This window comes from Sciurus vulgaris, assembly GCF_902686455.1.
Source record: "Sciurus vulgaris genome assembly, chromosome: 6".
NCBI lineage: Eukaryota > Metazoa > Chordata > Mammalia > Rodentia > Sciuridae > Sciurus > Sciurus vulgaris.
The window spans coordinates 9,228,744-9,256,489 of NC_136466.1; the positions used below are offsets into that span (position 1 = coordinate 9,228,744).

A 27,746-nucleotide genomic window follows, 5' to 3' on the forward strand; every position below is an offset into this window, starting at 1 on the left:
TCCATCTGCGGCATGTCCCATGAATGTCTTCTGTAGCACCTCCTTCCTCTAAAACATAAACCAACAAACCAGGATCCATACAGAGTGCAGGATCCACCAAAGTGTATTTGGTTGTGTCTGTTTATTGCCTTTAATTCAGAATAGTTTCTTACCTTTTTCCTTTTCTCCTGGCATTAACTTCTTTGAAGAACCCAGTTCAGTTAGTCGTACAGGATGTGCGCCTTCTGTGTTAGACATTTGAGTCTTTCTTCACGATGTCATCTAACTTGTTTCTCTAGCTCCCATTCTTCCTATAAGCTGGGTCTTTGGTAAGATCGTGCAGGTTGAGCATTGGGCGGGACTGCTTCAGCACAGGTGAAGGCCTGAGGCTGAGTCGCTTCAGGAGGCACTTACGGACAGGCTGTCTCTTCAGGAGCTGTGCTAAACTGATCCCACTGCTGAGGTGACAATAGCTGCGTCTCTTCACACAGATGTACAGATCTGTCGTAGTGGAGAGGAATCTATGGGACTCTGTTGTGGCACCTCATGCCTGTCCTTTTCATTCACACCTTTTCACTCAGCAGTGCCAGCATCCTAACCCTGAAACCCATTATCACGATATGAGTTCCACGATGGTGGTTTTCTTGTTGTCCTGCCTTCCACATTTATCAACTAGCATTCAGAGTTTCTCCACTTTCCTTGTCTGTGTGTCTGTGGGTTTTTTGTTGAGTCAGTGTGTTAGCAGTCAGTTACGATCTTCACACTGTCCCAGATTTGGCTAGTGAGGGCCCCGTCTAGGTAACTCTTGTTCCTTTATTTATTTTGTCAGTTACTGGGGATAGAATTCCTGCTTCCTTTTTACATGATCACTCAGTCTTTGTGTTTCCTGGCTTTTTGTTGTAAGATGTCACAGGCTCACCTTGTGCTTTCTTGCAGAGCTGGATCAGCTATTTCTCCAAGAGCTTCTTGTTCTTTTCAGTTGGGAATGGTATTAGGAAGCAAGTCATTGTGGTGACTTGTCAGTGCTTTGAAGCCCTTTTGGTAGACAGAACCTGGAAAAGGTTTAACAAGAGCCATGAGTTCACGCTGTTTTGACTTCAAGTTCAAGTCTTAGAGGGATTGTGAAGATGGAAGGGACCTTGTTGGTACAGCGGCCACCAAATCGCAGTGCACACTGCTAACGTGAATTGTCAGTTTCGTCTGTTCGTTATTAAGCACATCTCTGTTCTAGGCACTCTGGTAATACAGGAATACAGGATAGAAGTAGATGCGTACTTTGCTTCCAGTAGTTTTGCAGTCTTTTATATAAAAAATTATAGCATGATGTGAAAACTGGTAAGAATCATGAGAAGTAGTCATACAGGTTATGGGAGTTAGAAAAAAGGAAATTTCAAGAGGCATTTTTTTTTTTAAAACCTTTATTTTATTTATTTATTTATTTAATTTTTTAATTTATATAAATAAATAATATATCCCAGGGCTGGAACCCAGTGCCTCACATATGCTAGGCAAGTGCTGTACCACTGAGCTATGGCTCCAGTCCCTCATGAGGGACCTTTTTTTGAAGTTACCCTTTGAGGCCTGGACAGAAATTAGACATGGATATGGATGTATTGGGATGCCAGTGCGGGGATGCTGTCATAGCAACGATAGCCATGTAGACAGTCTCTGTTAGACAGTTTGTATCAGGAGGAGCAAGGACATAGTTCTGTGAACTGGACTGTAGCCTGTGTGAAGGGACCGAGTCAGATGCATTTGGAATGGTAGGTGATGACCACATCTTGGACTTTTTCTTTTAGGTCATAAATTACAGGCTGGTAGGTAGCCTGTGGATAAAAGAAATCCACAAACATTTTATTTGGTCTGCACAGATTTTTAAATTTGGGACATTTCATGTCAAAACACTTACCTTCTGGTTTTGCTTCAAAACTGGAGCGTGTAATTGTCCTTTTGGAGCTTGTGCTTTCCTGTTTACCGCTGTCCCCTAAGACTGTCCTCACTGCATTTACGTGGACATAGATCAGAGGAGGTGTGGGGCTGCTGCATGTGGCTTGAGAGGGGAGCTGATTATGGAAGTTTGAACTGATCTGTGCTCTAAGAGGTCACTTTGGCAGTGAGTTTGGAGGCTGGATTAGAACAGGATAAATTGGAGCAGGGAGACTGTTGGAATATTCCAGGAAAGAAATGACAAGCTAGTCGCCAATGGTATGCAGAGGAGGAGGTGTGGAGTAGCTAGATGGTATTGACACGCGGAAGCAGGTTGTATGTATGGACAAGAGTGCAGATCCCTCTTAACACATGGGGTGCTGGGCCTGGGTAGCTCAGTGGCAGAGCAGTGGCCCGGTGTGCGCAAGGCCTCTGCACTACGTAACAGAAGCTCAGAGAGGAGTCCTGATCCTAAGCAGCTTTGCATTGTCAGTCTTCTGGAAGTTAAGCACTTGTTATAATCTGTTGGTTAACTTGGAAGACAGTAGTAATAGTTTCATGCATTGTTGTCACCATATAGTTTAGTTTTGTGATATGCAAATAACATATTTGACAAACAATGTCAACTTTAACCTGGCTATATATTTAAAATTTGTATATGAAGTAAATATAGTTATGGTTTCTTCTGTCACTTTTCTTATTTTATGGAGATAATTTTCAAATATTTTTAATTTTTATATTTATATAAAATATATTTAATTTTCTCACAATCTGCAATAAGTTAATCGAAAAGGTAGTGAGTCTACAAGACTCTGCCCTGTGTACTTAAAACTGCAGCATATTATGTCCATCTACAGTATAAATATTTTGCTATAAATCCCCATCAGGTTGGAGCCTGGCTTCCCTGTTGCCAGTGCCTTTACTCTGGATATTTGTATCATCCCCCTGACACCCCGTCGACACTCAGTGAGATGGACGTGAAGCACGGCGTCAGGATGTGAGCAAAGACTGGTTAAAAGAGCATTTTACAAGTATATTTTTATTGTGTATAACATACAGTAAAGAAGTATGCAGCACAGTGAACTTCTGTGTAAGAATGTAGCACACAGTGTGACCACTGACCCCGGTCCAGATGTAGACCACTGCAGTCCTTGACGGCTTCCTTTGTTCTGCACCGTACCCTGTCGCTGGACACCCCCAGTCTATCCTGACCTCCCTCGCTGTCAGTGTTGAATCCTGCAGCACATGCTCGTTTTTGTCCCCCGGCTCATTGTCATGTGTTGTCAGGTTCACCCACTTTGTTCTGTTGTCTGTGGTCTCTTCCTGTGTGTCCCACTGTGTGTATAGTCCACTGTTCGTTCTCTTTTTTTTTTTTTTTGGTTGCTTGAATAATTGGGTTGGTCAATACTTGACTGTTATTGATGAGTTTTTGGATTGCTTCCAATTTTTGGCTGCTATTATGGATCACACTTCAAAGGTGGACAGAGGCGCTCGTTTCTGCTGGTTATTAAAAACGCAGGATTACAAGTCCCAGGTACTAGGGTGGGCATGTGTTTACCTCAGTAGAGCTGCTCAGCCGCCGCTCCAGGGCCGGTGCTGTTTGCACTCCTGTCTCAGTTGTCACTAGGTAGGTGATTGTTTTTGTTTTAGCCATCCTAATGGGTCTGAAGTGGCATTTACATTGTAGTTTTTGTTCGCTTTTTATTTAATAACTTTTTTTATGGTTGACATTTAATAAAATGTACTCATTGTAAACATGCTGTTTTCAGTTTTAAGAAATATGTACACTCAGGTAATCATTAACACAGTCAAAGTAGGGAAGGGAACATTTCCATCCCTCAACACTTCCCTCCTTTCCCTTGCAGTCATTTGACCACTTCCACCCCTACCCCAAGTAACCTGCCTTCTGCAGCTGCAGACTAGTTCAGTGTGTTCTGGAATTTCACATGGAGGGTCATATACCATGTACTCGGTCGTGTTTGATTCATTTTGCTCATCATTTTTTGTGTGTGTGATGCTGGGAATTGAACCCAGGGCATTGTCATTCAAGGCAAGCACTCTACCAATGGAGGTACCTCCCCAGCCCATGCTCAGCATATTTTTGAGATTCATTCTTATTAGTTATACATTCCTTTTTATTGCTTAGTGGCATTACATTAGATGATTACATAATAGTTTGTTTATTAATTCTCCTGATTGGTGTTTAGGTTGTTTCTAGTGTTTGATTATTGTGACTAAAGCTAGTGTGAACATTTTAATGAGACTTTTGTGAGGATATTTATTTTCTCCTGGATATACCTAGGGGTGGATTTGCTGGAATAGTGTAGGTGTAAAGGAAAATGCTGTTTTTCTACACGCTAACAAAAAAACAGAACAAAACAAAACTCTTAACAATAATTCTGACACCAAGTGTTTGTTTTTTTCCATACCAAGCAGCTCTCCAGTTCTTTGCATGCACTGACCTGGTGTCCTATTCAATTCTGTTTGACCTTTCCTGAATTAACCCTGGATCCTTAAAGTTAGATCCCACAATACTTCCGCCACGTTTAGGCATCGGTTGCAAACGTCAGGATGCCACCTATATTTTGATTGATTAACTATCAATTGGGGGTTCCCATGACTCCTTCATGTTCAAGTAGTTTGTTGTAATGACCCACAGAATTCGGGAAAACATTTATGTTACTTTGATCAAAGAATATTATAAAGGACACATAATTAATCAGATTAGGAGGTATCAGTGAGGTTGATTTCTGCTGAAACTTGTTTTGAATAATAAGTGATGATCTGCTCACCCCTGTAATTCAGGGAATTCCAAGGATTTTGGAAGTCCTTGTACCAAGAGGTGGGGGTGGAGGGCAGGCACAGCAGGGCAGCAGAGAGGAAACATATATTTATAAATGTTTAGTTTTTGAAAACAGTGTATCTTTCCCCACAGTGATTGTGCATTCTTACCTTCTTCTGACAGCATAAGAGAGTTGGAGTTGCTCTGCATCCTTGTGAGAGCACTTGGCATTGTCAGCCTTTTTAATTTCAGCCATCCTGGTAGATGTGAAGTGGTATCTCATTATGGTTTTAACTTATATTTCCCTCCTGACTAATGACGTTGGTCGTCTATTGGCCACTCAAATATAGTTTTTAGAGAAGTGCCTTTGCAAGTGTTCTAATAAGCTACATCCCAGCCTTTTAAAAAATTTTATTTGAGACAGGGTCTTGGTAAGTTGCCCAGACTGGTCCCAAACTTGCAGTCCTCCTGCCTCAGCCTCCCAAGTAGTTGGGATTATCGGCTTGAGCCACTGTGCTCTGCTCTCTTCAAATCTTTAATCTTTTTAAAAAATCAGGTTATATCAAAGGGCAAAAAGATCTCAGTAGGAATCCGGCAACACCTCATTCCATAAAATGGAGTAAGTGTTGAAATGAGCCAAGCAGAGGAGGTTGGTTATATAGACAGGAAAGGACTGAAGGAAGCGGAAGCAGAGCAAAAAGCAGAGTGGCCATTTCAGAGTTTCCTTCCTTGTAAGGTGGTGGCAGGAAGGCAGGATAGAAACAGAACTGTTGGTTGGCATCTGCGTGCCGCAGTTTACCTTTTCTGTGTAGGGATTGTGGGAGAGGGAACTAAATTATCATGCCACTTGAAGCTGGCCTGTTGGGGATGTTTGGCAGTTCTCTCTTGAATCCTGCTTTCTCAGCAGGTCAGAGGAACAGTTCAGTTTGGTGAGATGGAACTTTAGTGTGAGTAACTTTAGTGTCAGTGACTTTGCTTTGGTATTTTGCATGGTCTTTTGGAGCCTCGCTTAGGAACTTAGTAGCAAAATAATGAGCTGTAGTTTTTATTGAACAGTTGTTTTTTTGTGTGGGAGTCTGAAAAGGAGTCCTGTCAGATGTAGGTGTTGAAGATCTGTTCTGTGCTGGCCTTTCTACCGCCTTAATCATGCACTTTGGTGGACAGAGGTTTTAAAATTAAGTCCGTTTAATCAAGTTTCTTCATAGAACCTGGTTTTTTGTGTCCTATTTATGAACCTTGGCCTGTTCTTGAGCACTTGAGGATAGTTGGTTTTCTTCGAGAAGTTTTATAGTTTTACTATCTCAAAATAATTGTTTCTCATAGTCGAGGTGGGATCAAGGCTCGTTTTCTCCCCGTGTAGTTATTCAGTTAATTCAGCATTGTAATTTACATGAACACTAAAAAACAATTGCAGAGCAGGGAATGTACTCAGAGGTAGAGTGTGTGTCTTGCACGTGTGGAGGCCCAGGATTCCATCCCTGACATGGGGGAAAATGCAGAATTATGAAGTAAAATCTGCCCAAAACCAAAATCACAATAGATTTAGTTTACAAATCTTGATTGACTTTATTTTGTGAGTCTAGGACCACTTATTCTACTTTTTAAAATTTATATATATATATATTTAGTTGTTAATGGACCTTTAGTTTATTCATTTATTTATATGTGGTGCTGAAAATTGAACCCAGTGCCTCACACATGCTAGGCAAGTGCTCCACCACTGAGCCACAACCCCAGCCTCTCTACTTTTTAAAGTAGAATAATTGTTCTGATGAGCTGAGCAGAGGCATCAGCTGAGCAGAGCTGAGCAGAGATTGGTTTCATATATAGAGAAGGGTTGAACGAAGCAGAAACACAACAAAAAGCAAGCAAGTGGATTGGTCGTTTTAAACTTACTTTCTTTGTTAGGTGGGGGACAGGGAGCAGAATAATATAAAATTAACCTATTGGCTAAACCAGGTTACTTCAGGTTACCTTATGGATTAAAGGATTAAAGATTAAGGCAGAGGGAACTTCACTGTCATGCTGATTAGCCTGTTTGGGAAATTTCTCTCACTCTCTTGATACCTAGTAAGGTCATGTAACAACTTACTTTTGGTTAGGTGATGTGGACCTTTAGCAGGGTGACTCCCATTTTGATTTTTAGTCTGATCTGTTGAGGCCTAGTATAGGAGCTTAGTCCAAAACAATGGCCTCCTATCATTTTTATGTAACAGAATTTATATTTTCTTTTTACAGATATAGTTTATTATTTATTATAGGAAAAATAAAAATAATATAAAATAAGAAACAAAACTAAAAAGTTTCTGATAACTACTATTATTTATTTTTTTGCTATGTTCTCTTCTTCTTTTTCTTCTTCCCTCCATCTGTCCCTCCCTCCCTCCCTTCTTTTCTTCCTTCCTTCCTTCCCTCCCAGGAGTGCTTAACCACTAGGCCATATCCCCAGCCCTTTTTTATTTTTTATTTTGAGACAGGGTCTTGCTAAGTTGCTGAGGCTGACTTTGAACTTGCCGTTCTCCTGCCTCAGCCTCCTGAGCTGCTGGTCAGTTATAGGTCTGTGTCACCGCGCCTGACCTATGTATTCTTTTTCTTCTTATACATACATATTTTTTTCCATGTACGTTTTGCACATATATATAATTATTTTGCTTTGCAAATAGAATTATCTAAAAACTAAACAGTATGGCCTGGTTCTCAATCATGCATGTCTTTTTCATATGTACCTCCTGTACCTGTTGAAGAGCATGTGTTTTATGTAACCAGAGATTGTACCCGCTTTCCTTCTTATCTTTGTGAACGTGACATGACAGACCATATTCTCTGTGCGCAAACATTTTTTACTCCAGGTTTATGCTACTTTAGAATTTTTGTTTTTGCCATGCTGGGGTTCAAACCCAAGCCTCATGCATCTTATCCCTAATCCCCTATTTTAGAATTTTCAAATAAAAAAAATCCTAATTTGATTAAAGAATTTTAAAATTTGTTTTTTAATTACTAGTGACATTGGATTTATAGTCTTCTGTGAAGAAAGGGAAATGTCCTGCTGCAGCTCTGCCCTGGATCCAGGTGGTGGGGAGTGTGGTGGAAGAAAGTCTGGGGGTGAGGAGCTTGGGAGTTTGGTGTGGCTGGGTGGTGCTCCCTTTGGTGATTGAAAGGGCCATCTTTGTTTTGAAGCCAGCTGCAGAATTCTCCACAGCCTCTAGGATACTTCCTTCCTTTGCAGCCATTTCTGCTGTCAGTCAGAAGGTAGGGTTTTGCCAGGAGATCCTTCACTTCTTATGTGCCCTGAACACCATTCCCAGTCCAGTCTTTTCTGGTGTGTGTGTGTGTGGGGGGGGGGGGGGGTTACTGGTTGTTCACTCCAGGGCTTCATGCATGCTAGGCGAGCACTGAGCACATCCCCGGCTTTTTAAAACATTTTTTTTTTTATTTTGAGACAGGTTTGGATGAGTTACCTGGGCTGGCCTAGAACTTGCAATCCTCCTGCTTCAGCCTCCCATGTCGCAGGGGTTACAGATGTGTGCCACTGCACTGGGCTGTATTATGTTTTATAGAAATTCCTTGAAAGATCTTACCTGTGTGGAAGGCACCCCAGCCAGGTGTCCAGTGCCAGGGCGGGTTGTCTTTTATTTTGATGATTTTGGTTGTGGTCAGTAGATGTAGTTGGAAACCCGACCTCAGACACCCCCTTTCCTCCTACCTTTTGTCTGCTTTTGCTTTTTCATACTCACTCCCTGTACTTTACTCCCAGTGATTTTTTTTTTTTTTTTTTTTTGTTTGTTTGTTTTCTGTTCCCGTGTATCAGCTTCTTGCTCGAGGGTACTTGCAAGTATTGCCATTTGTCAGATTGTCATCTGTCACTCTTGGGAGGCCCCACTTCCCTTCCTCCGGGCCCAGTTAGCCTGTGCTTGTCCTTTCCAGGTGAGCTCAGTTCCCCAGGCACGGTCTGGGTCCCCAGGTACCTCTACAGGCTGGGCTCCCTTGTAGAGCTCGGCAGCTGTCACCCCTTTTTTCTTTACAGCTGTTAACAAAATTGTAGTTGATAAACATACTGTGTAATCCCCTGCTAGACAGGCAACTCTTTTGCTAGAAAGTAATCTCCAAGGCGACAAGGATCATGTCTGCCATGTCACATTTTGTTTATTCCCAGCATCTGTCATAGTACTGGCCAAAGAGTTGTCCACTTGAATGAAAGAATACACTTGGGAGGGCAAATGAGAATCACTGTCTTTTACCAAGTCTGGGCTTTTAAAGTAAATTAATTCATTCCCTAAATTCTTGGTGTTTTTAAATCATAAGCAGTTTGATCCTGCTTATGATTTAAGGAGCAGGGGATCGATAAGCAGCAAAAACTGCCTCACCAAGAAACAGATATCCTCTGCTTGAATCTGGCCTTGCAGAGCGACAAGGAACACAGCCTCCCTCTAGTCTGCCATCTTGGATCTCTCCTTGATCCTAAAATCAACATAAGTGCCTTTCAAAAAATTGAGAAAGCGTGCCTGCTTTCCCTCTTTGCCTCCAGACTAATTCTATAGACTGTCGTTGACTTGTCAATTGTCCAGGTAGTTTCATCGTAACTTACTTGTCTTTTGTTTTTGTTTTTTCTTTTTGAAGGAGTTATCAGTGGCCTTAACTGCTGTCCATCTGTCCTTCCTTCTTCCCTCTCTCCTGTCCTCCCTCTTCCCTGTGTGTCTGTAACCAGGGATTAATAGAATTACTATTTCTGTGAGTTGCTTCCTGTGGTCAAATAAGTTTAGTAAACGCTGCATGTCATCTCCTCTTGGAAATCATTTTAATAATGTGTTTACCAACATTTTCCAAACTTTCTGACCCCAGAAATCTCTCTTTATTTTGGCTGAAACCTGTGTAATCCCAGGGACATGCTTTTGGCAGTGCTTTACTTCATGATTTTGTGCATTCATCTCAACTCCTTTTGTTCGCCAAGAGTTTCTCTATCACCTTAGCAGCATGAGGAGGGAAGGAAGTGTTTTTTTGTTAAATGCCTACTGTTTGCCAGATTTATATTAACTATACTTTTTATCCTTTGCTATGACCTTTTGCATATTTTATCTTGTGAAGAAATGTGGACTGAAGAAGGGAATTACTTTTTGCTCAAGGTCACATAGCTAGCAAAGTGATAGATTTTATTTATTAATTTTAGTGTTATCTTTATTTATTTCACTATAAAGTCTGCTTTTTTCCTCCACAGTCTAGGGTAAAAAATAAGAGAAACTATAGATTACTTTAGAGGCTGCACCTCTCTCCATCACCTTAGTATGAGGAGCTTTAGGTAGCAGCTTGGGACTCTCTCTCTCTCTCTCTCTCTCTGTGTGTCTCTGTCTCTCTCTTTTTTTGTACTGGGAATTGAGCAGAGGGATGCTCTACGACTGAATTACACCCCCAACATTTTAAATTTTATTTTGAGACAGGGTATCCCGAAGTTACCCAGGCTGGCCTTGAACTTGTGGTCCTCCTGCCTTAGCCTTCTGCCCAGCTGGCTTGGGGCTCCTAAGAGGGCCAGAGACCCAGGGCAGGCAGGATCTCTAGACTCTGGGTAGATAGCAGCAGCAGCAGCAGCAGCAGGTTCTTGGTGTTTGGGAACATTGAGAAGAAAAGGGGACAGACAGCCTTGACTGTCCCTGCCCAAGCTTCCCATGTAGCTCTTTGATTCCTTCCTCCCTCTTTCTCCCATCCTGGTGTTCTTCTGGTGTGCACTGCTTGGTCGGCATCAAGGCTGGCTTTATCAGTGCGGTCACAGCTGGTGCTGCTTGGGTGTCTGCTTTGGTATCCCCACTCAGGTTACAGAACTTGCCTGAGGTCACAGTGTTGGACCCTTTAACCTACCTCCGCCTGTTCTTTTTAAACTTAAGTAAATGTGTTCACAAGGGAAACTTAGACCTAACAATTAAAATCTATGAAATCATGGTGTTGTGCTAATGTATGTTTTTCGATAGATTTAAATTAGACTTATAGCTATTAAACACTAAAACTCTTCATGTACCAACGAAAGTCACCTTGAGCACCAACCCTGGAACACATTGTCCTAATCCATTCATTCATCTCTCCATCCATCCATCCATGAATAATTCAGTATGTGTCTGTAAATGATAAGACTGAAAGACAAGACAAACACACAATTCCATTTGCCCCTAAAAAGTGAACACTTTCTTAAAAGTATCAACTCTTTCCATATTTGCCTGTTACCTCATAGTTTTAAAAAATTAATTGGCTTAATTTTGTAGAACAGTATTAGATATTGTAGAATTTCTATGCATTCCCTTCCCACCCACACGGTTTCCTTTATTTTTAACATTTATGATAGTATGTTACATTTGTTAGAACTATGAGCTAGTATTGGTGCATTTTTACTAACTGAAATCCAAAGTTTATTCACATTTCCCTAGTTTTCCCCTAATGTCCTTTTTCTGTTATAGGATCCCAAATGTCCTTAGGCTTAGTTGTCGGTGTGCCCTTAAGCTTTCCTTGGCTGTGACAGTGTCTTAGACTTTCCTCATTTTCAGTAACCTCATCGGATTTCAGGAGTCGTGGTCAGCTGCAATTAGGATGCTTTCTATTGGAATTCGTCTGCCATTTTTCTCACAAGTCTTCTTTTATAGTTTCTTTTTTTTTTTAATTCAGGATCCAGACTTGGTTCACACAGTGCATATAATTAGTAGTCTGTTAAATCTCTTTGTGAAACTTACCTCTCCCATCTTTTTTTTTTTTTTGGCATTTATTTATTGAAGAAACTGGTTTGGTTATTTGTTCTGTATAACACTCCACATTTGGGGCATTTGCTGATTATGTTCTCGTTGATCTATAGAGGCTGTTCCTTTTTGTATTTCTTGTAGATCGTAGCTAGACCTAGGAACTAGGGATTCATTTGGGGTTCAGTGTATTTCTGTCTCAATTAAAAAACAGAAAAAAACCTCCAAACCAGTACAAAACAAAAAACCCCCGCAAAACCTGTGCTCTTTCCAATGTGCCCTTGTGCTTTGTAAATTATGATGCTCTGTGTTCTTTCCAACTGTGATCCTTGGTGAAACCAGACTTTGCGTGTGCATTTTTCTGAGGTGAAGCTGCACTGGAAGATGAAGACAAGAAGTGCACAGGAGAAGGCTGGCGGGTAGGGGAGGGGTGCAGAGCCGGCCCCCTTAAGAGCAGCGCTCTGTACCTCCAGTGCTTTGCAGGGCCTTTGCTTCGGAGATGATAAGTGCACCCCTCTCTCTGGTGTTGGAATAGGGTGCCCATGGAGATGTAGGTCAGGTTTCTCAGTGTTGCACTTCACAGTTCTTTGGAAAATCCAGGCTCGTTTTGTCTGTTGTGCTTTTCTTTCTGCAGTCCTTTTATTCGTTTATTTTATTTTTTTCTTTCTCTAGTATCTGTGATCTAACATGAGTGGAATATGTATATATTTGTGGTACCGTTAGTTTTGAGCACTTGTTTATCAGAAGAATAAAATGAGAGTAAATACAAGGTTAAGAACGTTCCAGTGGGGGCTGGATTTTGGCTCAGTGGTAGAGCTTGCCTGGCATGTGGGAGGCACTGGGTTCCATCCTCAGCACCGCATAAAATAAAGTTATAAAAAATAAAGATTAAAAAAAAGAATTTTCAACGGAATAGTGCTGCCTCTTTATGACCATGACCATGCAGGATTCCTCTTTGGGGTTTTCTTTTTTTGTTTAGACTAAGTATTTAAGATTTGTTGCTATTATCCACTTGAAAGTCATAGAAAACCCAGTGCAAACAAAACTAGCCTGAACCAAAAGGCGGGCCTGGCTGGGTGTGGACTCAGGTCCTTCTCAGACTCCCCCGGCCTCCCAGTAGCAGTGCCAGGCTTTCCCTCAAGAGGGCAGCCTGATGGCCTTGGTGCTCTGGTGCTAGCCCTCACTGTTGTCAAGCTCAGCGGGGAGGAAGTTTCCTTTCCTCTGGCTCCCTTGGAAGTCCTGGGATTTGACAGTGTGTGCTCATCATGGCGGCAGTCACTGTGACAGGGGATTCGGCCAGAAAGCTGGTGTGTCCACCCTCAGTCCCGCCAGCTTTCTATGTGGTGTTCTTCTCCAGCCTCCTAGTTAGGTTCTTCCACGTGTGCTTTCCTGGACTTCGTGTGTTGATTATTCCATGACCAGTATTTTTTGAGTTTCTGCTGTGTACAAACGCTGTAAGGACCTGAAAGCATTAGGCTGTACACTGGCAAACTGTCTTACTCAGTTACTTGTAAATTGTTTTATTCTTATTATTTTGTGGTAAGTTATAACAAAGTAAGTATAGTACTTTTTTTTATAAGAAAAGTTATTACTTTATTTCTCTTGTTTATAGATCAGTGTTTGCTTTTCTAATTTGAATATTTTCAAAGTAGTTTTACTCTCTGTTTCTCTCACTTACAAATTTGTTTCTCTATAGACTTTTTTTTTTTTTGGCACCCGGGATTGAACCCAGGGGCACTTAACCACTGAGCCACACCCCAGCCTTCCACACCACCCCCTCCCACCGCCCCGTTGATTTTTTTTTTTTTTTTGTAGTTTTGGGACAGGGTCTCACTAAGTTGCTGAGGTGGCTTTGAACTTGCCGTTCTCCTGCCTCAGTCTCCTGAGGTGCTGGGATTGCAGGTGTGTGCCACGATGTCCGGCTTGTTTGTCTGAGACTTTTATATCATCAATTAGAATATGGGTGAATTACAGATTTTTTTTCACATAAGTGCAGCTGAAAATGTCTCCACAAGATTTGTCAGCCGATCTCTTAATTCTCTATTCTTTCAGAGTTAGTCAAAAATTTATTGTAATGGTGACATCAGTTTTATGCTTTATAGCGCATCGTGACTGGTTGCTTAGAGCCAAGTCACCCGAGCCGTTATTAAAACAGGGAGTCGAGTCGGGCTCTTTTGCCAGTCGATAAGCAGTCCAGTGTCTCTGAGATTCTGTGGGGTTCCATCGTGACTTCATCAGTTCCTTGGGGCGAAGCTCCGGAGTGTCCTGCCTACCCATATTCACACGTACCTATGCCACACAGCCTGTCAGCCTGCGGCCGACTCTCCTGACTGTCGTAGCAGTCCTCATCTCCTCTTCGGGCTCTCTGCCTGCACGCGGTGCACACCAACAGCACAGGGCAGATGCAGAGGGCCGCTGGAGAAGCGTTCTAAGGACGCGAACAGGATGGCCACGCAGCCTGAGAGGCGCCCGGATTCAGGGGAGCCCTGGCTTCTCACAGCGGGAACGCCCTTTACCCTCTTCCTGCAGGAAAGAGATGCGAGGAATCAAAGAGCCCGGTGATGCCCGGCTGTGCCCGGCTGTGCCGGGGAGCAGCAGGAGCCCCACTGCTCAGGGCAGGTTCATTTGTTCCAAGGACCCGGTGGACTGGAAGGCACGCGGCCTTCCTCCTCTGTGAAAGGAGAGCAAGCTAAAGTTTGCTGTGAAATAAACTGGGCGGATAACATGGGCCCCTTTTTTATTAGTTTGACAACACTTTTCATGCTACTTCTGGCTAAAAGGGCAACATTTTGATCACCACTGTTTTCTAAATGTGTGTGTGTGTGTGTGTGTGTGTATAAAATTAAACATGAGACTATCAACTTGGAATATGTGTTTATTTGGAGTAGGGACCGGTTAGGTCTCCAGAAATAAACCCCCATTCAGGAAGTGAGCAGTGTTTAGGAAATAGAAGGCTGTTTAAGTGTTGTAAGGTTTGTGTTCACACTTTTTTTAGCAGGACCACTTTCCTTCTGTAGGTGCTTATTTAGAACTCACAGACGGGGACCATGTTAGTGGTAGAAGCTTTGAGTCTTTGGAAGGGATAAATCTACAAAAGATTAATACAATTTGATTTTTGTGGTACTTGGGATTGAGCCCAAGGACATTCTGCTGAATGACACCCCCAGTCCTTTTTATTTTTTATTCGGAGGCAGGGTCTTGTTAAGTTGCTGAGGCCGTCCTGTGACTAACAATCCTCTTTCCTCAGCCTCCCAAGTTGCTAGGAGTTACAGTTGTGCACCACTATGCCCAACTGCTCTGCCTTAAAATAATTTGTAGGGTTGGACTTTAGCTATGTTGCTGTCTTTAGTGAACTGGGAAATAAAATAATGAATAATGTGTGCAAAAATAACTTTTGAAAATTTGGTTTTGAGAATTTCTTTGTTGTGTGTTGAAGCATTTCGTTACTGGCCCATATACATTTTTGAATGAATAAGCAGTTTAGAATGAAAAAACTAAAATAGAAATTACAATGTAGTCTGACTATAATTGAGTCAAACTTTGAGAGTAGATGTAATAATAGTCCTCACATCATCATCTTGAAAGTGATATCTCTTCCTGGAAAAAATGAGAACATTTGTTATGTTGGGAGAATAAAGTTTGAGTTTGTTCTGATGTTCTTTTTAGAACATGGCCAACTTTGTCCTCTCTTATATGAAAGTAGGGTAAGGGTTTTAGGTTCGTATGTTGGAAGAAAATTAGACTTTTGTTATGCAGACATTTTCACAAATTCTATAAAAAATTTTTTTTGACTTGTGAAGGTAGGTAGAAGGATCTTGGAGGGATGCACCAGCACCTGTATATGGGACGCTTTCTTGTTCCATTTTCTGTTCTTGTGACAAAATACCCAAAGCCTGGGCACTTACGAAGAAAAGAGGTTTAGCTGGGTGCAGAGGCTGAGGTAGGAGGATTGCGAGTTCAAAGCCAGCCTCAGCAAAAGTGAGGTGCTAAGCAACTCAGTGAGACCCTGTCTCTAAATAAAATACAAAATAGGGCTGGGGAGGTTGCTCAGTGGTTGAGTACCCCTGAGTTCAGTCCCTGGTACCAAAAAAAAAAGATATTTATGGAGATTAGTTTTAGAGGCAGGAAGTCTGTGATCAGGTGATGCCTTTTGTTTGGTCTCTGATGAGGGCTTCATGGTGAATGGCATTGCAGTGGCAGGAGCTTGTGTGGAAGAGGTCACATGGTGAGACGGGAGCCAGGGACTTGTTCATCGAGTAACGGTGCACTCCCCCAGGAGCCCTCTGGGGTTCCGTGAGAACTGTGTGATTTCCAGTATGGCAGTGAGCCAGCCACTTTCACCAGCCCGCCGTACTGTGAATTAGGGATCAAACCTCCAACACATGAACTCTCAGGGGACAAACCACATCCAGACCGCAGGGAAAGGACAGGAGCACTGGTAGAGATAACGAGGTCAGATGTCTCAGTTGCAGGACAGTGTCGAAAAAACCAGGTAGCTTTTTGGGTCCTCTCACCTGGAAGTCCTCTCAGGTGTCAAGCAGCATGGAGCATGGATTGTCACAGTTTTAGAAGTGGTAGCCTCATAAGCTGGAACATCACTCATTACTTAAGAATTTTCTGACGGAGACTCGGAGGTATCCCGAAGTCACCGGCATTGAAATGAATTTAGAGTGGTGTCTTTTTCAACTCGGTGAAACCAAACTCTGACAGCTATTTATCCCCGCCTGCCCTCCACCCTCATTGAAGGATGACCTGGGATAAGGGGCGAGTCGCTCTTGCCAGATCCCCAAGTGATGTGAGAATGCCACAGTCTCTTTTAAGGTGGCCTGGGAGACAGGACGGAGAGGTCTGCCTTGCCAGTTATTAACTGCATCTGAAAAAGTACCATAGGCAAGAAGAATAAAATCAAAATCCCCTTTATTTAATTCTGGATATTTAATGTATTTTATATTAAATAAAAATGAGATCGTGAGTCCTAATTTATTGCCTTTATTCACTTAGCCTGTATTTGTACCCATTTTACTCACGTCAGTGTATTGGGGCTTTCTTCCTACATATTGTAAACTTCCCTCTCCTTCAACATGATTTCTGTTTTGGAGACATAATATTCAGTTTGGGGGCAATTTCTAACTTATGGAAATGCTTCCTATTGTTGACAATTTCCTTCGCTGTCGTGAGCAGCGCTGTGAGGGATATCTTCTTAGCTATATTTTATTTTTTTCCCCGTGAAATTGCTGAGTCAAATGACATGCAAGTTTTTGAAGTCTTGAATATGTATTGCAGAGTTGCTCACCAGAAATTGTGCCTCTTACACTCCCATCAGCAGTGTAGATGAGTGACAAGCAGATAAAATTTAAAAAAATAAGCCGGGGGATCTTGCCGCTTTAGGGAGTTTAATGTCAGGCAAAGGAAGTGACAGGCCGTATAGATGAGGCAGGATTTTGGAGTCAGAATTGCAATTCTGCCTCTTCTGACGTCTGACAAGTTATTTGATATTCCTGGTTCTCAGCTTTTTCCTCTGGTAAACTCGGGTACCCATCTAGCCCGAGGTGGCGAGAGTTGACTCCGGAAGAGTCGTACAGTACTCAGTTTGCCTCCAGTCCCAGTTTGTCCTTCTTTGTAAACTTTGGAATCGTCTAGCGTTTTCATTGGAATTGAGCATGCGCTCTCAGTGAAGCGCTGTCTCTTCGTCCTGAACAGCTTTCCCAGTTGGACCACAGATGCAAACTGACAAAAGCCAGATGTACTGACTTAACAATCGTATTCAATTTAACAAGCTGAATTTCAGTTCTCTCCAGTCTCAGGGCTGGGGGCTTGAAGAAACCCATTGGGATTGGGTTAAGACTGCTCTGACCTGGAAGTTGCTGAGGGAATCTGTTCCTCCTTTGCAGCTGATCCCGTCTGGAGCTGTGGAGGACCTGTGTGGCTAAGCCGGAAATAGATTATTATGTTACATCCTGTTCTGTTCTGCTGCTTGGAATAGAGTTTCCGCTTCCCGCTTTGTACAGCTCATCCTTCCCTCTCCAGCTCTGAAAAACTTGGTGGCAGTTTTTGGTGATGGGTGGTAGTTGTGAAGTGGATAAGGAAGATTTTTTTCCCTGTGGATTTCCTCAGGAATAAGCCAGTATGATTGTGATGTTTACTGTTGCAGGGATCACCAGGGATCACCAGGTAAAATATTTTTATAGCACCTAGCATTTTTAAACATTTTTAAAATGACAGATGTTCAACATGGACTCAACATTCATTTGTTTATTTAAACTGTCAAGTTACTGTTAGTTTAAAATAAAGCATCCCTTCCAATGACACAAGGTAGGCGGGGGATGCAGCTCAGTGGTAGGGCATCTGCCTGGTGTGCCAGGTGTCAGGCCCTGTTTTTGATCCCCAGAACTGCAAACAAACAAACAACAACAAAAGTAGCACGTAAGTACTAGGTGGTCATTGGAGAAATCAGAAAATGTGCATGAGTAAAAATTTATAAAGATGGGCTGGGATATAATTTATGTAACTTATGGTAGAATTCTTGCTTGGTGTGTGAGAGAAACCCTGGGGTTCAATCCTCAGCAGTCCTCAACAGTGAAAATAAATAAAGGAAAATCATCCTTTGTCTCTTTACTAAAGATGACCTCAAAGATCCATTGTAGTTTTGTTAGTGTTTGGCTTTGGGTATCTCATCTGAGATAATCACTCAAGATGAGCTAATTGAATATTAAAATAATTTTTTAAAAATGTAGTGTTTAAGTATAGATTCGGCTTTGGCTTTGAGCCCTGATTCCACAGCTGTTCTCAGTGTTTGGATGACTAAAACTTGACCAGTGTGAGTTTCGGCTCTTCCTTCTGTCTGTCTGCCCATACTATTCCTCCTCCCCTCCCTTTTTCTCAGTACTGAGAATTGAACCCAGAGCCTCTCATGTGGTAATAAGCAAATGCTGTTTTTGAGGCAGGGTCTTGCATTGCCCAACTGGCTTTGAACATGGGCTCCTCCTGCTTTGCCCCCTGGAGTAAGGAACTGGCACCACATCTGGCCCCATGCCATTTTCTTCCCTTACTATATATCCCAGCCCCCAAATATCCTGTGATGTAATATCTGTGGCACATAAGTATGTAATTCTAAAATATAGTTGCTGAGAATTAAAATGTTAACTGTCCTGGTTATGTGTCATGTTTATTGTCAAATTCTGCTATAATAAAATGACATTATATGCAAAAGAAAGTATGTTACACATGATGACCATGGGCCAGTATTAATTTCTTTAAAAGGCTATAGAAAATGCCTTTAAATTAGGAATTAACTTTTACCCTACCACCTGAGTACTGTATTAGGATTCTTGGTTTTAAAAGCAAAAGCAGTAGTTATTTTTGGTGAGAGTTGGCTAATTCTTATAGGTTAGGCTACCCTTGACCGTTTAACTCTAGAAGCCTAGGTTCTGATTCTTAGGAGACTGTTCTCAAAACTTTGTGACCTTGTTTTCATTATAGACACTGTCGTTCCTTGAAAAGCAACAGTTTCAGAAATAAAACTTAAGAGTTCCTTATTTGGATTAACTGTAATGCTGACCCTCTTTTGCCTTGAGGTGAGGACAGTCTTGAGGGGAAGCTGCATGAGAACTCTAGCCCTCAAACCCAGGTGGCTCATGCCCCTCGAGCCCATTTTCTTTATGTATGATTCTTCAGGACCCAGTACCCAGTAACTCCTGGCTAGAGGTTCTCAGTGGAGAAAGTGTTACTGCCAAGTGGCTACCGGGAAGTGAATCTTACTCCTCTCTGTCTGGTGGCCCTGTGTCATTCTCCTGACACTTTTTTTTTTTTTAAACATATATGTCTTACAAGGAAGACATGGTAGAAATTTTATGGGAAAAAAAGGACTTTGAAAGTTGTAAGTATTAGCCCTTATTTCTTCTCTTTGTAGCTCAGTTGGAAGGAAGTTAGTTGTCAACCAAAACTCAAACCCTGTGTTGTAGGATCTCTGAGAATAAGCTGCCTGCCCTGTTCGCTCTTCTTCAGCATGCTCTGCAGTAGCCCTCGTGGCCCGTTCCTCTGCTTAAAGTGGTTTAATAGCTGTCTCATCACTGCATCTGGCAGTGACTTGAGTAATAAAAATTCTGATGTCTCACTTTAAGGAATTACAAGGTACAAAGCACTATTAAGATTTATCAGTCTTTAAAAAATTGACAGTATCTATAAAAACATCTGTTTTTTCCTCCCATCTTTTATTTGTTCTAATTGGTTATACAGGACAGAAGGCATTTTGTCAAATTGTACACAAATGGAGCATAACTTCTCATTCCTCTGGCTGTATGTGGTGCTGAGTCACACCGGTAGTGTAATCATACATGATAATGTCTGTCTCATTCTATGGTCCTTCCCATCCCCACCGCCCTGCCCCACTCCTCCCCTCACTCCCCTCGCCACAATCCAGAGTTCCTTCTTTCTACGCCCCCGCCTCCACTGTGGATCTGCATTTGCTTATTGGATAAAACTTTCAGCCTTTGGTTTTTTGGGATTGGCTTCTTTCACTTAGCATGATATTCTCCAATTCCATCCATTTACCTGCAAATGCCATAATTTAATTCTTCTTTAAGGCTGAGTAATATTCCAACATCCATGGTTTTGATCTTGTTTACTTCCATACTTTGTCATTGGGTACTGTTGTCAGGTTTCTGTTTGCTTGTTTGTTCCCTGCATATTCTAGAAAACATGGGCTTTATTGAATGCTGGCTTGAATTGGCTTGGTTGTGGCTTTGGCTTTGTATTCTTTTCCTCTTACTCCTGGTCTGAGAGCCTTGCAGTCATTCACCCTATTCCTGTGTTATGTGGCTCCCTTTGTTTCTCTCTGACAAATATTGTTGAACAGCATGTATGTGGAGTTGGAAAAAGAATCTGTACTCATTGATGTAAAATGGGACCATACTTGGAAGGATTGGCCACTCATTGGTGGCTGTCACATAGTTGGAGATGTCATCTTACAGGTTGACATCCCACTTTGGCTAGGATGAAATAGCCGAGTCTGGTGTGGCCGGGCCTCTTCTGTTCCTCTAAGCTTTCCTCATCTCCTTCAAGGCTTCAGAGCTGAATGGGCTGCGGTCTTGCACAGGACATATCGTCTCTCAGTTCTTTGGCTTTGCTTGTGTATCTGTTCTGCCTCGAATTTCTCTCTCTCTTTCCCTGACTGCCTGCTTACCGGTGATGGCTTAGTTCAGGCATTCTCTTTCTTTGGGTGGGTTGTCTGTTTGTGGGGAGAGTGTGTGTGTGTTCATAGTAAACACTCTTGAGATTTCCTCCTGTGAACTACTGGAGGAAAGAGAGAATACATTAATTGCTTTTTTGGTGCACATAGATATAAGATAAATTTTTTGTTGAATAAAAGTGTGTTTAAGACACTCAAAATGGTTATTTCAGGCAAGATGATAGAAGTCAGAAGAAGCTGATAATGATTCTGTGGGAAGCGGTTTATCGAAAAAGATTTGGGAGGGGGTGTAGAAAATCTAGAGAGAGGCAGATTTCTAAATCAGAGTAACATTAGAGAGATGATTAACATAAAATACCTCTGTGGGCAGCTTTTAAAAGAATTGCCTCTTTGAGAAGGAATCAGGGCAGGAGATTCAAAACAATCCCATCTAGAAACAGACCAAAGTTAAGCTTTTGTGAACATTTCTTCATGCCAGCCAATCAGAAGACAAGGTGGTTGCAACCACCTTTTCCTTTTGATTTGTGGTTCCTATGGCAATAGAAAGAGAGCCTAGGACATTTCTCTCCTACCTCTTTTAATGAACTTTTAGCTTCTGAAAAATGTCAAACGCTATTATTCTTGCCTTCACTGACTTAAAGCGTTTTTTCTGCAGACTGACCCTGATATTTTTGGTTGTACAGTGGATATGGCAAAATTAACAAACACTGTCAGCTTCCTTGGCTACTGTTACTTCCTCTAGAACCTGCAAATATAATCAATTTAATTGGGTATTTGCTGCTTCTACCAGAATCCCAAATAAATTTTTTCCTGTTTTCTATGAACAGTCCTAAATTAAAACTACTGGTCATTACAAGCAACTAAATATGAAATTATAACAAACATTTTGAAGCTTTTCTATGCCCTTCCACAATCCTCCTGGGTTTCTTTTGAATTTGAGACTGAAGTCTCAGAAGGAAGGAGGCTTAGTTTTGTATTGTTGTTAGCTTGATAAGTAGGTCAATAAGTGTTTGTTAAAACTGGTAAATATCCACAGCATCAGGGTTAAGTTCCTTAGACGTATTTTAGCCGTAAGATAGTAGTCCAGAAGTTTAAAGTTAGACCTCTGTTTGCTTAAAAAGGCAAAGAAAAAGATAATAGTCTGCATTGTGAATACATCTGAGATGAAAACATCTTTTTCATTATTTGGATAAAGAAAAAGTTATTCTAGAATGATCAACATGGTTTTCTTTTTTTTTGGGTGCTGGGGATCGAACCCAGGGCCTTGTGCTTACAAGGCAAGCACTCTACCGACTGAGTTATCTCCCCAGCCCCTCAACATGGGTTTCTAACCAAGTCCCTAAATTTAAAATTAGAAGCTTCAAGAATCAATTAATGTTGTGGTCCTAGATTAATGTTATGATCCTAGATGCATCTTAATGCTCTTTAGGTTGATGAATGTGGTACTTTTATTTTTATCCATTATTTTAAAATTGGATCAGTGTCTTCCTGGTCCACTAGACAAGAGGAACCTTTTCTGAGCACTGAGTTTGGGCTTTTTTGAATTAAAAGATGGGTAGGTTTCCTAGAATGGCATTTTCTGTTGAGTAATGACGGCTTTTTTCCATCAGGGTAATTGATCACTTAACTGTAAGGTAATTGGTGTGAAACTAGGGCATTTCTAATGTGTTTTAACTGCCCCCATCTTTACCAGATGGGTAGTAACACTGTCCTGAAGTGGGAAGGTCCTGGTCGGGATCAGAGTGGAGACCTGCTGAGTGGGTTTTGGCAGTTGCAGCACAACACCAGGTTGAGTGATGGCGAGGATCAGGGTCGTGGGAAGATCATTTTTCTTCTTTGACTTTAGTTTAGTTCTTTGATTGCTAATCTGAAAACAGGGGTGGGAGGTGAGACCAAATGATCTTTAAGAGTTTCTTCCAGTTCTCATACTCTATGATGTTTTAAGAAATTGAATGTGAAAAATTGCCTTAAAAAAGTTCTAGATTCCAAGTTATTTGCAGAACAATCATGGTAAACCTTGCAGAGGGAACTCGGCTGTTCTTCCTGAATAAATGAAATCAGTTTGCCAGGGAGCTTAAGTGTTCATTTGATGTTCTTTGCTGAATGCAGGTGTAATCCTTAAGCTCTATCCTGAGGTCTGAGTGAATCTGATAAAGATTCCTAAAAGGAAACCTAAAATAAACTACAATCTATTGGAAATTTATTTAAATGAAATAGGTCATATAAATGTGTAGCCGGGCGTGATGCATGCCTGTAATCCCAGAGACTCAGGAGACTGAGACAGGAGGATCTCAAGTTCAAAGCCAACCTCAGCAACTTAGCGAGGTCCTAAACATTAACTTAGCAAAACTCTGTCTCTAAATAAAATATAAGAAGGGTTGGGGATGTGGCTCAGTGGTTAAGTATCCCTGGGTTCAATCCCTGGTACAAAAAAAAAAAAAAAAGAAAGTGTAACCTGTCTGGTCCTTTTCTGTGCTCATCTGCTTCCAGTGCATGCTGACATAAATATTCTTTTAATAAGAATGTGCTGGGATACCTCTGGGTAGAGACTTTATTGTAGTGGAATCAGACAGGATTAATCTCTAATTCTAAGTCTGCCATCATTTAGCCCTCGTTTCCTTGGGCAGGTTACTGTTCAACAAATCAGGCTCTCCTCTCCTGATTCTTGGTTTCTTCATCTGTAAAATGAATATCTATCTTTCAGGGGTTATTTTGAGGGTTTACTGTGGTGTCAGCTGTCTAACAAATAACAGGAGCTTAATAAGCGGCAGCTACTTTCACCATATTATGCACAAATGCACTCAGCATCTTCTCTGTGGTTGGCGCTCTATGGTGAGGAACTGCTGGGATAGCACAGTAGGAGTGCCTGGAGGGTCAGTGGGCACAGCTGCTGCGTCACTGCTGGGAATCTGGCTGCTGTAAGCTGCAGAGTAAATGCTCACATTGGAAATGTGTGTGTTTTCATTGTGACCAGAGAACCGCTCAATTTTTTTATTCCATTCGATTCTTCTGATTTTGTATTCTCAAGTGCCTTTTTAAAACAGTCTCAATATTCTTTATATTTAGGGTGAACTAACTAGTAAGTGACAGATGTTAGATAGGAACCCAGGTCTGATTTGAAGCAAAACCATCTTTGCTTATATTATAGTTGGAGTGACGATAGAAGTTATCCCCCAAGCAGAACTCTCTGAGAGTGAGATTTACGCTTGGACAATTAGTGTAAACCAGGAATGTCTCAAACAAATGAGGATATTTGGCCATCCTAATGACAGCTCAAATGAGCAAATTTATGAGTGTCAGTCTAAGATTTCTGCAGTATTTTGGTGGAATCCAGGCACCCACCTTCTTTTTTTTTTTTTTTTGCATGATTATTGATTTTTGGCATACTAAATTAATTGGTCTTAGATCTGGGACATTTATTGAATGCCATAGTCTGATGGTTATTAAATGCCAGCCATATATGCTCATTTTTAATTTACTTTTTTCCTTAATTCCTTTAAAACCAGCATGCTTCTAAAAAAAAGGATGTGAAATGATAACTCAGTTAAGGTTTTAATTCTTAAGAGTGTCAAGTGAACTTTGCATGAGGAGTCTGAAATGGACCTCATTGTATTCCGAGGTTTTCCCTTTGAGGATACAGAGATGTAGGTGGCGCTAAAAAGCGGAGGTTTTAAGCAGCCCTTTTGGTTGTCTATCAGTCTGCCACTCCTCTTCCGTGTTCCTTTTGCCTTACTCTCTAGGTCTGCTGTGATTTTACCTTAGGGAAGAACAAGCCAAATTCGGGATCAAAGTTGGGGTGATCACGGTTTCTACACTGGAGGCAGCCTGGTCATAGGGGGAGAATGTGGGATTTGGGAGCAGACAACGGAAGTTCGGAATCCTGGCCCTCCCCTCCTTTCCTGTGTGCTCTTGCAAATCACCCTCTGAGCCTCAGTTTCCTTGCACCGTGGTGTGGGGGTTAGGGTGCATGTGTAAGGTGCCTGGCATGTAGTAGGTTCTTAAGCAATGATGGCAGTTATGATTATATGATTTAGGCAGAAACTGTTACTTTTATGAAATAATAGTCACAGTCTCACCACTAATCTTGTTTTGTACTCAAACTCCTACTCCCTTTAGTGGGTTTTCATTTAAACATTCTCTCTCCCTCTTGATTCTGTTCACTGTATCCTGAGAAATCAGTGGTTGGCCATTGAAACCTGTCCCTGGGACAGAACGTGGGCCCTCTCCCAAGGGTTCAGTGAGCTGCCTCGGGTGCACCCCTGCCCCAACTAACATTCAAGTTGCCTGAGTGATTTGTTGCGGCCTCTAACTGCTTCTTCTCTTCCTTCCTTTTTGTCATCCTGCAGTGTTCTGTGCCAAGGTCTTTGTGGCTAGGCTGCGCCAACCTGGTAGAGAGCATGTGCGCACTGAGTTGCCTGCAGAGCATGCCCAGTGTCAGATGTCTCCAGGTGCCTCTCTTCTTTCTTGTTGTAAATGTGTTTTTACGTATGCCATGAACATTTGTTGAAACTTGCAGTAGTGTGTTTAATCCAATGTTAAGTCTGCTAAATGTTCTGTGTAACCCTCTGCTTTCCTCCAGCCTGGGTGCCCCACAAGGAGGAGGAGTTAGTACCACGAGGGACCCTTCTGAGCGGGCGGGTCTTTGGCTGGGCCCTGCTCTGCTCCCCTTTTTCCGCTCCTGCTTTTTACTTTTCCCCCCTCACCTTGAAGTTGTGATTCTCATGTTTAATAGTTGTGCACGTGCCAAAAAGAAACAAACTAAAACAAACAAAAAAATTCTGACTTATTTTCGTTGAGTTGGGAGGGTTTTATAATTAAAGTGATTTTTCTATTTTGAAACTCATCCTTTTGGTTTGCTTTCTCTCCCCCATTCAAAACAGGAGTGGGGGAGGGAGGGAATCCCTGATGTTATAAAGCCCCAAATTGAAGTTTGCAGAGATCACAGCTTTATGCTATGCTGCCAGTAACTGTTGGTTTGGGCCACCTCCCAAGGGCCAGACCTGATACCTGTCCTCAGGGTCCACCCAGCTTTCCAGGCCGAGGCCGGCAGAGAATTCCACAGATTAAAGTAAATACTTTTGGGGGATGGTGTGGGTGGGGGGTGGCATGGGGTTGCTGAGGATAAAACTGTGTTAGTGGAAGTGTAGCTGGTGACCTTTATTGGGTGACTTCGAAGAGAGCCAAGGCCAAACCCATAGTGGCTTTGTGAAGCTCTGTTTGGAGAAAGCATGTGTTTAAATTAAATTGGTATCGGTAGTAATATTCAATTTTCTTCATTGCATATTCTAAACATTGATATATCTTTCTTTAAAAAAAAAGCAGCATTAAATTCCTGACTTCTGGTTGAGACTGATCTGTTTTAGGAACAGTGTAAAATTAGTAAATGTGTTAGAGGGATATTATTGATGGCATGAGTGACTTCACTGTTCACAAGGTTATCTTGTCATGTTCACAGTCTTTAAATGAAACTGGGGGGCTAGGAAGGAGGAAAGTGTCCTTGGTATTAGGGTTGGGCATTTTTTTTATCTATTAACAAATGTTTTCTGTAGCATTAGCATGGTTATTGCTTCAGAGTGCTTTCCTTAGAAAGCACTGGAATCTCACTAACACAATTAGCTGAGGAGTGAATTCAATACAACACCTGGCGGTTGTCTTTAGATTGTTTTTAAGAAGGTAGGTTTCCAGGAGGTAGGACACTGGAATTGGGTGTTTCGTTGAGACTACAGTGTAATGTGTGCTTATCTTTGGAAAAGCATCTTCCTTGCATGTAGTGTAATTTTTAAAAAATGTTGCAAAGGCAGACGGATTGCATGTGCTCTCCTTGGTTCTGTGTAATGGAGATTTGCATTGTAGTAAGAGTGTGTATGTTTTCTCTGTTTTTCTGAAAATGATTACTTGAATGTTACATTTGCTTTTAATGGACTGACCCAGTTTTCTCTAGAGTTGGACATTTAAGTAGGGGAAGAATTGTTCACTGTCTTGAAGCAGTTTCTTTCTGTTGCAGTTAAAAGTAATTGACCAATGGAAAGCACCGTTTAATATATTTTAGTCAGAGTCTTGTGAATTCTCCAGAGGTGGAGTGGGAGGAATTGGGTTCCTACTTTGTTGAATGTGGGAAAATGCCACTAAAGTTCTTTGACTCATCTCTCCCGTGAAAGCCATTTAAGAGAAAAAAATTGAAACATTGCCTTCATTGAACCGAATTTTAGTGAATGGAACGATAATATTGTCTTTAGAAGTGTGTGAGGAATTTTATTAAGTCTTAATTTTCATTTGTATGTAATTGAGGGTGTGCAGCACACTAAAATGACTGGGGCACTTAGCTGGCTGAAACGAGCCCCTCACCCTTCTGCCTTGTCCCGCATGTGCACGGAAGGTGACTGTGTGTGAGCCAACCCGGAGACCTCCTTCCTCTCCACTTGTTTTGTGTATTATTACTATTTTAAATAAAAACTCACACATGAATTTTTAATTCTTATGTTTTCCTTTTAAATTTAGTCTGTTTATTGTCTGTCTTCTTTTTGTGGTGCTTGCGTGCGAGGCAGGCACTTTACACTGAGCTCTGCCAGGCCCTGGGACTGACTTTGGGTTTTACGCATTTTGCGACACCAGTGTTTCCCCTACTCTCCAAACAGTGTGAAAGGGTAGCGCCTTAACCTGAGCTTGAGTTTTCAGAGACTGTCAGTTGTGTATATGGTACATCTCTGGTTCATGGGAAGTTGACTTCCTTGACACTGCATGCCTCTTGGCAGAGTCACTTCAGGCAGGCCAGAGAAGAGAAGGGACAGCATCCCTGAAGAGGACAGAACCTAGTTCGCATGGCTTGGGCTATAGAGTTTCATGAAAGAGTTCCCCTTAAAATGGCCACTCTGGGCCCACTGATGGTCCGTTTAGCCTGTCCTTAATTTATTGGTTCGGTGGTCCGTTGGAAGATCTGAGTGGGAGACTAGTTACTTGAGGCACCCGGTCAGCCACTCCAGCTCTTGCCATGCCTGAGAGGGGAAAAGGAATAGCAGAGACTTAACAAAACGACACTCACTCTCTACCGACTGTCCTTGAGCTTCAGTCAATGTAAGGTTCGTGGTGTGACAACCCTGCGCTCCTGGCAGAAGTTGGCACCCCATTTTTCTGATGTGAAAACTGAGCCTGGCCTGATGTGCCC

General features: G+C 41.9%; 1 protein-coding gene across 6 annotated transcripts in view; it reads left to right on the forward strand.

Annotated features, from left to right (window-relative positions):
- Positions 1-27,746, forward strand: part of FBXW11 (F-box and WD repeat domain containing 11) — a 116,037-nt gene that overhangs the window by 14,619 nt on the left and 73,672 nt on the right. For 2 of the 6 annotated variants that reach the window (XM_079145409.1, XM_079145405.1), the window contains exon 2: positions 24,931-25,032. The exons of the other annotated variants lie outside the window; for them this stretch is intronic. In XM_079145409.1, the coding sequence (XP_079001535.1) occupies positions 24,931-25,032 (102 nt within the window). The remainder of the gene's footprint in view (positions 1-24,930; positions 25,033-27,746) is intronic. 6 annotated transcript variants of the gene reach the window in all.